Genomic DNA, 13,824 nt, shown 5'->3' on the forward strand with positions numbered 1-13,824 from the left:
GGGGTGGAGTGGGGTTTGTTCTGTGTTTTCCTTCACAACATGACTAATATTGAAATGTTTTGCATGATAGTACATAATATATCGAACTGCTTATTGTTTCAGGTAGGAGAAAGGAGAGAAAGGGAGAGAATTTAAAACTCACAATTGAAAAAAATGAATGTTAACTATTTTGGATTGCTTACTATATTGGAGGAAGGAAAAAGAATTTGGAATTCAAAGTCTTACAGGAATGAATGTTGAAAACTATCCTTATATGTCATTGGAAAAATAAAATACTATTAAATTCAGAAAAAATAAATTAAAAATTATTTTTACAAATTGGGGAAAATGTTATTCAAATAATTTCATTGGTTGTTCTTGTACCACCCCATTTATATATATGCATGAAGACAGAGAATATACATATTTGACCTATATTTTATTTGTGAACATGTAGTAATCACCCAGTAGAAGGCAAGCTCTTTGAAGGCAGACATGCCAGCACCTAGCACAGGGATTGGCACGTAGTAGGCAATTAAATCCTTGTTGATTGATTTGGATATCCCTCCCTAGTATAAATTGCAAAGATGGAGCACAGTTAGAGGTAAGCATGAGCTGAAAAGCAGGGCCAGAAACTAAAAGGTAAAGATGATGGAGTACAAGCAAGGACACAGCTAACTATCCTGATAGCCCCTTCCAAACAACTTTAAAGTGATGCCTCAAATAAAATTCTGGATTGGCAGAGCCAATAAAAGTTGCCTAAGACAATGTAGAAAAGTCTGAAAAAGAGGTCTGTACCACTAGGGTGGGTGCAGCCCCTGAGCCACAGTAGGAGGCACTGCTTCAGGAGCTCAGAGACCATATGCTCTCTAACTGCCCTACTAATGATAAAGCTCTTCAATTTCATCATTCTCTGCACTTTACCCTTGAATCAAGATGGCTCACTCTATGTACCCAAGACCCTCTAAACCTTGCCTCCATATCTCTTATATTTGGAATATTCTTTTTGTTCTTCAAAGTCAAAGATAGTAACTTCCTCCATGTGGCCTTAACTGACCCTCCAGAAAGTGATAAACCTCTTCAGACCCATATAACACTTTATGACTCTCTCTTTATTTTGTGAAGCAAAATGCTATGATAAAGAGGAAAGTCTGAGGTGGAGAGGTGGAGATGGCTTCAGGTCTCTGAAACATCTAGCTATATGTCCAAGGAATAAATCACATCATCTTAATGGCCCAGGCAATTAAGACATCAATTTACCAATCTGCATTAATCTGCAGAGGAAGTTTCTACACTGGGAACTGAGATAAAATCAGGTCTGAACTGGTTCCCCACTCTTTTCTTCTCCAAATTTATCAGGCAATATGTTATTAGTTAGGTTTGCCTTATCCCAAGTAGACACAAGAGTCTGAAAGCAACTAATCATCTCTTAGAAACTTCTCTCAGCACCTATGCTCTACACAGTACTTCAAAATTTATTTAATGAACAAATATCTACAGGATCATAGGATCTTAAACTGGAAGGCACCTTAGAAACCTAGTCCAATCCATTTATTTGGTGGAAACTGAGGCACAGAGAAGTGACTCACCCACAGATTACACAATATAAAAGACATTCTCTAGCCTCACATTTCACACAGCTTCCTAGTATAATAAATCACATTATTCCTCTTTTCCACACTCTATTAGTCTAATCAACGATTCTTAGCTATTCCCTGATCTAACTCCTGCCTGCTCCCTACAATGTCCTGTCTGTAGAAAATCTTGTTTTCCTTAAAGGCTTAGTAAATGCTACAATCTCTATGAAACTTTCTGTGCTTCCTCCTCTAACTCCCACTGAAAATTATTTAAAAGTAGTAGTACTCAGATAGGCCTTGCACCATTATTGCAAGGGGTCCATTTAAACATAATGCTTTTTAGAGACTAATGAATAAGCAATGATTTCACTTGTATAGGGAACTCCTAGATCTACACCTAGACTTCAATTTATAATCTAAAAAGAGTTGTCTAGAAAACTGAGAAATTAAGGAATTTGCTGAGGGTCACTCCGTCATCATCAGAGCCAGGCCTTTTTGAATCTGAAGCTTCTTTTCCACTTAAGACCAGAGATCCTAAGTGTGGCCCTAACCAGATTAAAATGTAGTTGGGAAACGTTTAACAAAATAAAAAATGCAACACAATGTTAATTTGTGGGGAGGTTTTTTATGTCAACATACTACCCAGATACTATCCATTTCTATTTGAATTTGACAACTTACTAGACTTCTCTTCAGGATTGTTGTGAGGCGCCAAAGGTGTATGTGTGTGTACACACACACACAGAATTTTTTTTTTTTTTGCAAACTTTAAAGCTTTCTACACATTCATTTATTAATATTCCATACTTATTTGTATACCTACCCTTCCATTAGATTTTAAGCTCAAGTACAGGAATTTTCATTTTTCATACTTGTATTTCCAGACTTGCACTCCTTAAACAGGAGGTGTTTAATACTGTTAATATGAATTGGTGCTTGGGAAGCAACAAACTTGATATTAATCCAGGAGGTTGGGCAAGGCCCTTGGATTTTCTCAAATTGAGAAGGGAAGGTTATATATTTGGGGCATGGAAGAGGTGTGGGCCAAAACCTCACAAAGAAAACTAGAATGAATACTGTTCCAATGCTTTATTAACAGTTGTGAACAAATAAATCCAACAAATCAAAGATGATGACATGTCCCAGAAGCCCAAAAGGCAAGGGATATAGATTTGTATCTTGCCCTTTATTATTATTGGGGTTTTTTGTTTGTTTGCTTTTTTTTCTTTTTTTATCAAATGCATCTTAGCAAAAGTGATTTAAAAAAGAAAGATTCAAAGTTTGACTGTCAGCCAGCAGGGAGGGACAATGGGAGTAGCAAGTACTCCTTATGACACAGCATCTGAAAAAAGTTCTCACAGCAGCTGCTGTTGCCCCAAACCCTAGGCCCAGGATTTTGGACCTTCCCAACTCCCAGAATTCCCTGTCTTTGAGTCTTCTAGATTTTCTCCTCAGAGGATCCCATTTTCCTCTTATCTATAAGTAAGGAAATGAAGGGGACATGAGGAGGGCAGGGATGATTCAAGCTGCATTTGGGAATTCTAGGTTTACCTTTCTAGGGAGTATGGCACAACAATTGTATCCAGTGTAGGGTGAGGGCACAGTGCCTAGGCATCTTACTTACATGATTCCACCCTTTCCCCTACCCCAATCCCTTAATCTGGACCTCTCTCTTCCCCCATAGTGCCCAGTTAGCATTTGCACATTTGGCTCTTCAAATATATTAAATTTATAAAAAACTCAGCAGTACCTGGATCCTCTCAGCTCTTTGGCCTGGCCTTGTCTAGTCAGGGAAAAAAGTACCAAGTCACCCATAGACCTCAGAAATTAATAATCCAGAACTATTGCTTGGGGCTTGGAATTTGAACATGCCCATTAGGACAGGTTCAGATGAGGGCAGTGAGGCAGATCCTGGTGTCTGGGGATAAGCAAAGGGGAAAAATTCCAGGAACTCTGACATTCAGGAGGGAGAAGGGGCAGGGAACAGAGAAGAGAGAGCTTTTTTTTTTATATTTTCTAAAAAACAACATCTTATACAAAAATAGATCCATTTGCAAAACAATTTCTTAGTCAGGAGGCTCTGCCTCCCCTTTCCCTGGAGACTTGGAGAGGGTGGGGGCCTTGTGCAGCCATATAACAGCTGAAACTTCAGATGGGGATGAGCCAAGACCCTAAAAATAACAAGGGCAGTGGATATCAGCAGTGAGGGGGCAAGTGCAGAAAACAGAGGGAGGGAGGAAGGAGGGACACTCAGTTAAGCTGAGGATGTGGAGAGGCTGTCCTGTCTTGATGCCGTTCGCAATGCCCAGACTCTAGGATCATTTTTCCTCAGGTGCTCTACTTCATGCCATAGCTGGATAGTGGTGGTCTGGTTCTTTTTGCTTTGTGAAGCTGGGGCGAGGAAGGGGTCCTTCCCTAGGGGTGGAGTGAAGGTGGAGCTGCTCCTCATTTCTTTAGAAGCAGCAGCCAACACTTCACCACAAACAATAAATATCAATAGCAAATGGAGAGAGGGAGAAGAAAGCAGGAGAGGCAGCAATGATAGGAAATATAAGAATATGGTCAGAAAGTTCAAGAGCCCCATGCGGTTCCTAGGGCCAGAGAAGCCACAGCAGGGCACAAGACAGCAGAAAGAACATGAATCCAGCAAGATTGACCTTGGGGTGAGCTCCTTTGGAGCCAGGGACTGAGGAAGCAGGTTGGGCATGCCCAAGACCTGGCAGCACAATAACAAAGGTAAGACAGGGTTAAGGCAGCATAGATGGTCCCTGCTTTGGTAATGCAACAGCCAGTGCTGAGTGGACATCCAGGGCTTCTTCCACTGTGCCCTTTCCTTCTTGCCTCCAGACAGCTAAAGCTGTGTATGCTATACAGAGAGCAGCAGGTCAAAGAAAGGAGGCAGGGAAGGTTGGCTGCCGAAGAGGAAAATCCATTTGACCCCTTAGGCTCATGCTGCAAGACAGGGCTGCCCCAGGCTCAGCTGTTCAACCAGTGTTGCTGCACAGCCGAGGCCTAGCTCGCACGACCAATCAACTCCTTATTTTCATCGTGCATGTCCCGGGTTCCCTCGCTCATCCTGGGCACCTTAGCAGAACATGTAGTCATGGCGTCATCCTTTGTCAGCTCTGAGGCAAGGAGAGAGGTGACTGCACATCCGGCCTTCCTGTTGGCTGTAAGAGAAGAGAAGTGAGACACTGTCCTAGCAAAACCTGATTCCTCCTCTCCCCCCACAATCTCTGGGATAGAGAATCAATTGAGGTCCAGGCTAATGTGTGTACTCTTCTGGACACACAGACTATTTTAGAGAAAGAGAGATCCTGAAGCATGTAAAATTATTAAAGAGTCAACAGTGGAGAGGAAGAACTTCTTGGTGAAATAAGAATAAGATGGTCAAGTGAGGAACAAGAGAGTGCAGTCCATCTTGGTCACAGCTAATTCACTCTGCCAATAAGCTAAACAGTTAAATCACATCCAGATACACTCCCAGGACAGAGATCTACCCTAAAGGAGCCTTGTGCAGATAGCAAAGCATCTCCCATAGCCAGAAGCACTAGAAAAGGCTGGTTAGCGAGCACATGCACATCTTGCATTCAGATGACTGTCTTAACTGATCCCACCTCAAGAAAAAAAAATGACCTATATTTCCTACTTCCCAATATCCCACCTATTTTATAATGAACAATATGATCCTTAAGCTATGGATCTTTTTTCAAAATAAGCCAGGGTGGACAGAGTTGTCTGTACACTACAGAAGTCATTAGGTGGATCCCATAAAGCAGGGGTTCTTTTCTTTTTGGGGATGCTATGGGGCTCTTTGGCAATCTGACAAAGCCTATGAATCCCTTCTCAGAGTAATGTTTTTCAATGTTTGTAACTGAAGGAAGGAGATGCTAAATCTGTTCATAGAACCTTTCTATGGACTCCAAGTTAAAATCTCTATTATAAAGCAATCTGAGGCTAAAAGATGAGGTTTCATTCCAGTTGCTGCCCCAAGACTACCATTGGTAACAACCCAAATTCTCATGCTAATGACCATAGTTTGCATGCTCTCTCTCCCTGCTCTATCCACTGGAATTTCCACAGAGGCTCCTAGGTCTGTAGGGCATGTTTCTCACAACTTCGGTGCCCCTAGGACATAAAGGCGGCTCTTCAATACCACACATTTCTGCTGCTACAGTCCCTTCCCACGGCCTCTAAGTACAAACAGCAAGTATTTGGAAGTAAGTATGGGAAAATGGGGGAGGGTCAGGATAAGGCAACATGGAGGATGGAGCACAGTGAGGTAGCAGAGGGAATCAAGAGGTGAAGACAACCCAAGGAGAGTAAAATTTGCTCTAATCTATATATGAGATACTCCTAGAATTTCTGCCCTCTCTGTAGCAGCAGAAAATCTTCGAGGAAGAGCCAAACTAAATTAGAAAGCTCAAATAAGCACCACCTTCTCTCCTCTTCTTCCTGTGGCTGCCAGCTATGCTAAGTTCTCAGTCTTCATCACCACCCAAACCCACTGCTTCTCTCACATGTAGAAATTACCAATGGGGCAATCCGAGTAGGAAGCACACATAACATGGCCCCAGTTTATCAGCTCAAAAGTCCCCTCTTCTTTTCTACTTACTGGCACAAAAATACTATCTAACAAGGATAAGGAGTAACCCTATTTTCTAAGAGCAGTTCTCTAATATTCCAATTGACTGGACTTCAGTTTCATCACTTCCTAGGCAGTGTAAGGCATATAAGCCTTGGGAGGAGTTCCATAGATAATGAATATTCTTGAGGGTTTTTTTTCTTCCTACAAAGTGTTGCTGTAAGACTCTTCAATTTCCTGGACAAGATCACCAAGTACCTTAGAAGAAAAGACTAAGTTTCTGATATATATATTTAATAGACATTCCCTTTCCATATATTCTGCTCTACCTATGGTACCAGGAACCCCTTTAACTTTCAAATCTACCCAGAATTATTTGTCACCGTTTTCTTTGCATTTCTTTTTTGTCCTTCTTCTGATTTCTATAGAAAAGAGGCTCAAAAAACTACATCATTTGTCTGACTGGAGATCAACCTCTAGCACTGAAATAATGTGCCTATGAGGACATCTTCTTTGCATATCTAAAGGACAAGACACAGGGAAGGTAAAATTTCTGACTCTAGACCCAGGAAAAATAAAGGTCAAACTTAAAGAGATAAAAAACCTTGTTTTTGTCAGGGGGGTTTGGGACAGCTGTTCTAAGAGAGGTCTGGCCAAAATAAGAGACAGAAGTGCAAAAGTTAAAGTTTAAATATTGAACCATTTTGAAATGCTTTGTTTAAGCATTTTTTTCTTTGTAGAATAAAACTGCTGCCTCTGCCCAAGAAAAAATTTTGAGGACAAACCCCAATATTTACAGATATTAAAGAACTCATGTTATAGGTCAGATAAAAATTATTCTTAAGTCATCCTAAGAGCTAATAATCTTCATTTAAGATATGGGAAGCTAAAGCAATAGAGAAGAGCATAATATAGCTCAAGACAAGACAGCAAGCTAGTATCAATTCTGGCAACATTATGGAAGCTAAAAATCTTGATTCCTACTCTATCTTGTCTGTTGTAATAATGCTAAGTAGTTTGAATAGCCAAGAACAAGGTGACTGCCCTAACCCATTCCTCATTAGCTACTTGATGTTATAACCCTGGAAAAACAAAAAGCTTGACAAAGGTATAAAGAAGTATATTAAATATATGAGATGGTTCTCCTTATAAAATTTTATTCATATTAACAAATAATTATTATAAGTATTGATAAGAAAGAAAATTCAGAAAGGGAAAAAAGTCAGTAAGAAGCAGTTAAACAATGTTGGAGATGGAAAAGGGTTAATGAGATGGGAAAAGGGTTTTATAGAACACAGGATAGGAACTAGTTAAAGGAAGTATGTATTTTAATAAACTACCAAGGGAAGAAGAAACTGGGACAGATCGGACAGTCATAGTTATACTAAAAATTTCATTCATGTCCTAATAAATTCCTAATTATATCTATTGTCCTATTTTTTGCTTGGTGGGTATTCTCTTCTTATTAGAATAATCTAAAAAAATTGGAAAAAAGAAAAGTTCCATTGAGGCAATTTTATTACTACACTTTGGTTTTATCTGAGAGCAGAAAAAGAAGTCCTCTGGACTAGAGAGGATTTTGCTGTCATTTTCTATATACTTGTGACCAACTAGAGTAGGAGCTGAGAGAGTTAGGAAGGAGGGCTTGGAATAGAGGAGAGAAGGGAAGAGGGAGACGGATTTCTTACTTCCTTTAGACTCTTGTGCCATTGAGCAGATGGCCAGTATAAGAGGCTATGATTCAAACACTGAAATAAAGTTGAGTCACTAAAACCACAAACTGACTTAATCATCAGCCTGAAAAAGTTCCTTCAGGACAATTACAGAGATTCTTCCCCTCTACACTTATGCCATTGTTCTTGAACACTGCAGAACACAGACATCTGGGCTGTTTTTAATGAACCAGCCTTGAAAGTCCCCCTTTCTCCTTTTTTTAGACCACTTCCCCCCATTACCCAATAAAGGATCTTTGTATGATGGTCACTCCCTAGAGGCCGGTAGATTTTTTCCATTCCTTTACATTCTAGGGAAGAGCTGCTGATGTCTTTGAATAAGGACAGCTGACTCCTTGGGAATGAGCAGTCACAGACCCAGCCTGTGAGGAAGATGTATAAGCAGTGCCTCTGTTCAAGGCAATAAGCCAGATAATACAGCCAAAAAGGCAGGCAGTAATAGAGGACTCTGGAAGGATAAGCTAGAAGTCTTAGAGGGAAGATATGAAAACCCACCATCTCAAAGCAAAAAGATTATTAATCCTCTGCATCGCCTATGTTTATAATTATACTGCTTACAATTAGATTGGCACAGAATTTTTATAAATTGGAAAATGTGAGGCCCAGAAAGTTAAGTGACTTGTCTTAGGAAAAGATGGCTAGGTAAGTAGTAAAGTTGGCACTAGAACTCAGGACTCCTGACCATTAGTCAACTATGCTTTCTCTTAGTCTCTACTTTTGTACAATCACAGTTATCATTTAAAGGAGCCCTCATTGAATACAGGTCAGAAATTCTCATGAAGGTCAATAGATCTCCCATTTTTTGAGAGATGTATGACATTCACATAGAACTCTTAAGTGTTAGAGAGCCAAGGGAAACCACCAGTGGTCTGAGTATGCACAGGAAACATTTGGGAAGCACCTGAGATTCTATTAAGACATCTCTCTCTCTAGGGAGATGGGAATTCTCCATGGAAGCCTACTGTCAGCACTCACAGATGAGAGTGGTAAAAAAAAATTTTTTTTGAAGGCCACTGTACTTAAAAATTGTTTGAGCTGTTTATTGTGGAGCTAGAGTATATCTCATATGATGTAAAGGTATTACTGTCTAGAAGTTGACAGGAAAAATACTATCAGTCATTACTTAATTTTATAGGCAAGGTATCTTCACTTGATTAAACCTACTTAATTGGGTGACTTAAGGTGAGAAATAAAACACTGGGATTTTGGGCGATAAGACTGAGTTTCATTGTTTGCATAATAATTATAATCGGCATTATAAATAGGCAGGATGTGGCTACCTTTTGTTAAATCTGCCCTTTCTAAATATCAAAAAAGGGAAAATGGAGTATAAATCAATTTTTGTATAATCTTTGTTTAAAACGTAAGCTTTTATTTGCTTAATATTAGGGCTTGGCCCCTTTTCTGTAAGTCTATTGGGTTCTTGTGTAGATGCTGTTTTCATCAAACACCAACCCATTTGTCCATCCTCTGGTACAGCACTAGCTACAGATTCGGTTTCATATTCTACTTAACAATTTAAATAAACTGAAATATTTCTTCCCCCCTCTCCTCCCTGGAAATTATCTTTTTTTTTTTTTAATAACTTTTTATTGACAGAACCCATGCCAGGGTAATTTTTTACATTATCCCTTGCACTCACTTCTGTTCCGATTTTTCCCTTCCCTCCCTCCCCCCCTTCCCCAGATGGCAAGCAGTCCTTTACATGTTAAATAGGTTACAGTATATGCTAGATACAATATATGTGTGCAGAACCAAACAGTTCTCTTGTTGCACAGAGAGAACTGGATTCAGAAGGTATAAATAACCCAGGAAGAAAAAACAAAAATGCAAGCAGTTTATATTCATGAAATATTTCTTAAAAAAAAAAAAATTTATAGGCAATGCCCAAACAACACTGATTCTGTCTACTCTTCCTTCTCCCTACCCAAATACTCATAGCAAAGTGCTCCATCCAAAGATCACATTGATCAGGCTGAGAAGGGCCAGAAAATGCTTAGGAAAATTCTTTTTCCTCTTATCTTCTACCTCTCAAATCATCATTCCAATAAATTTCACCTCTATTTCAAGCTCTAGGGATTCAGTTTCTTTTCTTTCTTTCTTTCTTTCTTTTTCCTGAGACAATTAGAGTTAAGTGACTTGCCCAGGGTCACACAGCTAGGAAATATTAAGTGTCTGAGGCTGACTCAGGTCCCTCCTGACTTTAGAGCTAGTGCTCTATCCATTCACTGTACCATCTAGCTGCCCCTGGGATTCTGTTTCTTAGGCAAAATTACTAGGATTGGGACTGTGCTATAGCCAGGAATTCTAGCATCAAATTAAATTTTCTATAGTCATTTAATTTCTAATTATTCAAATGATGGTAAGAGATGGTAAAAAGTTTCAATTTAGTAAATACAGATTGGATTTCTGTTATTGATCTATAAGTCTATACTGCAAAATATGGATTGGGATTAAAATATCCAATACTGCATGCCCCATTTCTGGTAACTAAACTCTCCAACTTATAACAGTTACTACCTCTTTAGCTTGTTAACAGGTAATAAATATGTCATATCCTCACTTGAATGGAATTGGTTATATCAAGTATGGTGGCAGTTTACATACAAGTCCCATTTTTCTTTTCCAGGATGGTTCCAAGGTTAAAGATGAGGTAAAGTGGAACCAAAGAATGTGCAGAGAACAAACAGCACTTAATATCTTCCTCTATAGTTGTGAGGTTGTGGCTAAAAGAAGCCTTTAGTTGTCATTTCCTTCCATTATGGGAAAGAGGACATAAGTCCTAAGAGTCAAATCATATACCAAAGCATTATCAGTCCTGAGAAAACATCTTCATCAAAACTGGTGATGCATCTATAGTCATGGTGCTTTTCTATGCTGAGAAGAAAAAGAGTAGAAGCCTTAGCTATTCCCCTCCTCCCTTTTAATTAGGTCCTTCTCCCATTTCCTTAGTAATTCATCCTATTTATATCCTTACCTAAATAATATCTCACTTCACCTTTATTCTTTTCTCCAGGTATTTTAGTTCAGCATTAAATACTCAACATTATCAAAGGCAAGGTATGAGGGGAAAGCCCACTTCTAACTTTCAAACAGGCATTATAAGATCCTGTGACTCCAGTGTCTACCTCCCATTCCCAGCTTTAAACTTTGAATAGGTCATAACTATTCCTGGGTTCTCTCAGGTGTCTGATCATTTCACTCTCTTTATCCGCCCTAATTCTGATTACTCCTTTATATCTACAGAAATAAAATGCCTTCCTTGTGCTTCCCTTGTTCTAGATCTTTGCTCCATGAAGGGAGAAGTCAAACCAGAGCTCTCCTTCAAGTTAGCAGATGAGCTCCAGATGTTAATAAAAAGTTAACTTTCTCTAGGACTATGTGAAGGAGGTTTGGGTAAGGTGGTTTATTTATTCACAGACTTCCAATGCTAGTTCTCTTCATCAACAGATTAGCTTGGCTAATTCTTTTTCCAGTGTATAGATTTTGTGCCCTTAATCCTAGAGCATAGAAACCTCATAGCTATCAGTACAGTCACCACCAATTCCCCCACTCACCTTGTCTGGGTCCTCTCTTCCTTCGGAATGCTGCACCTGACTGTAGAGCTTCCAGGAGACTGTCCATCACACCAGTTTCATCACCCTCTGTAAGAAAATGAAGTAAGATATGAAGTGACTTGTTCATATGCTAACACCCTCTTATTCCAAAAGCAGCCCAAGCTTTGTCAACCATCCACCCCCTATCGCTTTCCGCCACCGCACAGATAATGAATCGTGTTTGGGCTTTACTTGTTCCATATGGTTCCAAATCATAACAGATGGGAGTAAAAAGGAAGAAGAGATTCAAAATCTAAGTTATGCATATTTACATATTACCTTAATGTTACTGAAATAAAAATTTTTAGCCCTGAAACCCCTTTAATTAATTAATAGGTATTGTTTATCCCTTACTAAAAGTAAAAGTTTAACTTGGGTTAAAGATATTAACAAGGTAAACAATTGAGACTCTTTTCCTGTGAGATATTTCCCACCTCCAGACTCATCCCTCTCTTTTTAGTCAGCAACAGGATAAAGAGTTGCTGATCTTCAAGGCAGAGACTAAGATTAAAATGGTAGAAAGAAACAAACTCCCTTCCCCCAACCCTTTAAGGCATTCTGCTAAAATGTCTCCCCTTTGCTGAGTTAAGACAGGGAGGAAGCTACAAATAAACGGTCAGCTTATACAAAGGTATTATCCTCTAACAACACCTTCCCCCAGAGAGTCACATTCCACTTAGGCCCTCTGGAATACAACAATTCTTGTGGGTACATAAGGAGTTAATGTAGAATCCTTGCTCAAGGCCCAGGTCTGTTTCCATGGCAACAACTCCTGGGTGGTGAAACCTGAAACTGCAAAATCCCCAGAACAGCTGTCATTTCCAAGGCTCTGGCTAAATGTTCCAAGCGCCATCTGCCTGCTGAAGAGAATCAATGCAGCTGACCTATATTCCAACTCAATTGCTGGCCAAAGGATGACAGGGCACAGGGATACTGCGCCTCCTGCTGACTGGGCTAAACCCTAACACCACTTATATGCTAGCGATATAGGATGAAAGGATTTAAAGACAGAAAGCCTGACAGAGGTCCCCTCATCTCACAAGCCCCAAAAGGCTGACTTCCCTCAGGTCAGTGAAAATCTTGGGATCTGAAACAAAGTCTTCTGAATCCCAATTCCATGTTGTTTTCACTCTAACATGATATATTCTCCCACCCCCAGTACCTAGGATAGTGCCAATATCCTAGGAAATAAACTTCTAGTTCTGTTCCAGTCCACAGACAGATACAAGAGGAAGAGATTATGACAGGTCATTTTCTGTGATCCTTGCTTTATAGGTAGACTAGCTGGGATGCTGAAAAGCAAATGAAATTAGGTGGGCTGAGACTTGACATAAGCTTTGTTCTATGGGCTGGAAAAAGGCAAACAAGTGGGTAGCTACTGCTTCTTCCTTTAGGTTCTGAGATGTAGGCTGTTATTGGGCTATTATCCAACAAATGCTAGGATTGAAAAGGTCCTGAGAGAAAAACAAAAAACCTTTAAAATCAGTTTCCAAAACAAACTCCAAACAGACCTGAATGGTACAGGATCAGGAATAGTCTTTCTTGAAAAAACAACAAAACAAAAACCTTAGCTTTAATAGAGTACAAACTGCTCAGTTTTCCTGAACTAGCTTAACTTTAGAGGCCTGGAATTTCAGAGACATAATTTCCTAACCTTCACATGGAAGGAACAGCCAAAGGGAAGAGGGGAAATATTATGGTAAATTCAGTTGGATACCGATAAAGTAAAATGTTAAATTTAACTTAAATTGTTAAATTTCTGCAGTCACCAACATGAGCAAGTCAGTGGTGGGGGGAGGGGAACAGGAAGGGAATCAGGAGCAGGAAAGAAGCAGAGGCAGGAAACAGGGGCAGTAATTGAGGCCATATGTTTCAACAAAGGAATGCTTCTGGAAGGAGGGGATAAAAAGGGAGAGTGTGTGTGTGTATGTGTGTGTGTGTGTGTGTGTGTGTGTGTGTGTGTGTGTGTGTGTGTTCTCATGTAAGCTTTTGAGCCATATGTTAAACAAAGGAATGCTTCTGGTAGTAAAAAATGGATACCGTCTGGGAAGAGTGTATGTTTGTGTTATGGTTTGCAAATCCATACTTTGTAGCTGTTTCCAAATCATGATAATGAGGAGGGTTGGAGGAAAACTAACTTCATTAAAAGTTAGAACTAGGGGAAGGATGATATTGCTGCTACAGAGGAATTGGTAGAGGCCTAGAAGGCCATCTTGGAGATAATGCAAGCAGAGTTCTGCAGGGTGTGAAAGGTGACCAGAGGAACTCCTGAATAGGTAGAAAGGAGGAATATGTGTTACAGTAATACTAAAGTTATTTAGTAACCAAAAAATACAAAAGGAAGGAAATAGGAT

At 39.7% G+C, this 13,824-nt stretch overlaps 1 protein-coding gene across 1 annotated transcript in view; it reads right to left on the reverse strand.

The window, feature by feature from the left end:
- Positions 1-399: 399 nt before the first annotated feature.
- The window catches only part of DIAPH1 (diaphanous related formin 1), an 86,672-nt gene continuing 73,247 nt past the window's right edge, over positions 400-13,824 (reverse strand). Inside the window, exons 27-28 of the mRNA XM_051978615.1 lie at positions 11,432-11,518; positions 400-4,726 (exon numbers count right to left, since the gene is read on the reverse strand). Coding sequence (XP_051834575.1) covers positions 4,569-4,726; positions 11,432-11,518 — 245 coding nt within the window. The 3' untranslated portion in view covers positions 400-4,568. The remainder of the gene's footprint in view (positions 4,727-11,431; positions 11,519-13,824) is intronic.

The sequence above is a fragment of the Antechinus flavipes genome, chromosome 2 (genome assembly GCF_016432865.1).
Source record: "Antechinus flavipes isolate AdamAnt ecotype Samford, QLD, Australia chromosome 2, AdamAnt_v2, whole genome shotgun sequence".
Classification (NCBI taxonomy): Eukaryota; Metazoa; Chordata; class Mammalia; order Dasyuromorphia; family Dasyuridae; genus Antechinus; species Antechinus flavipes.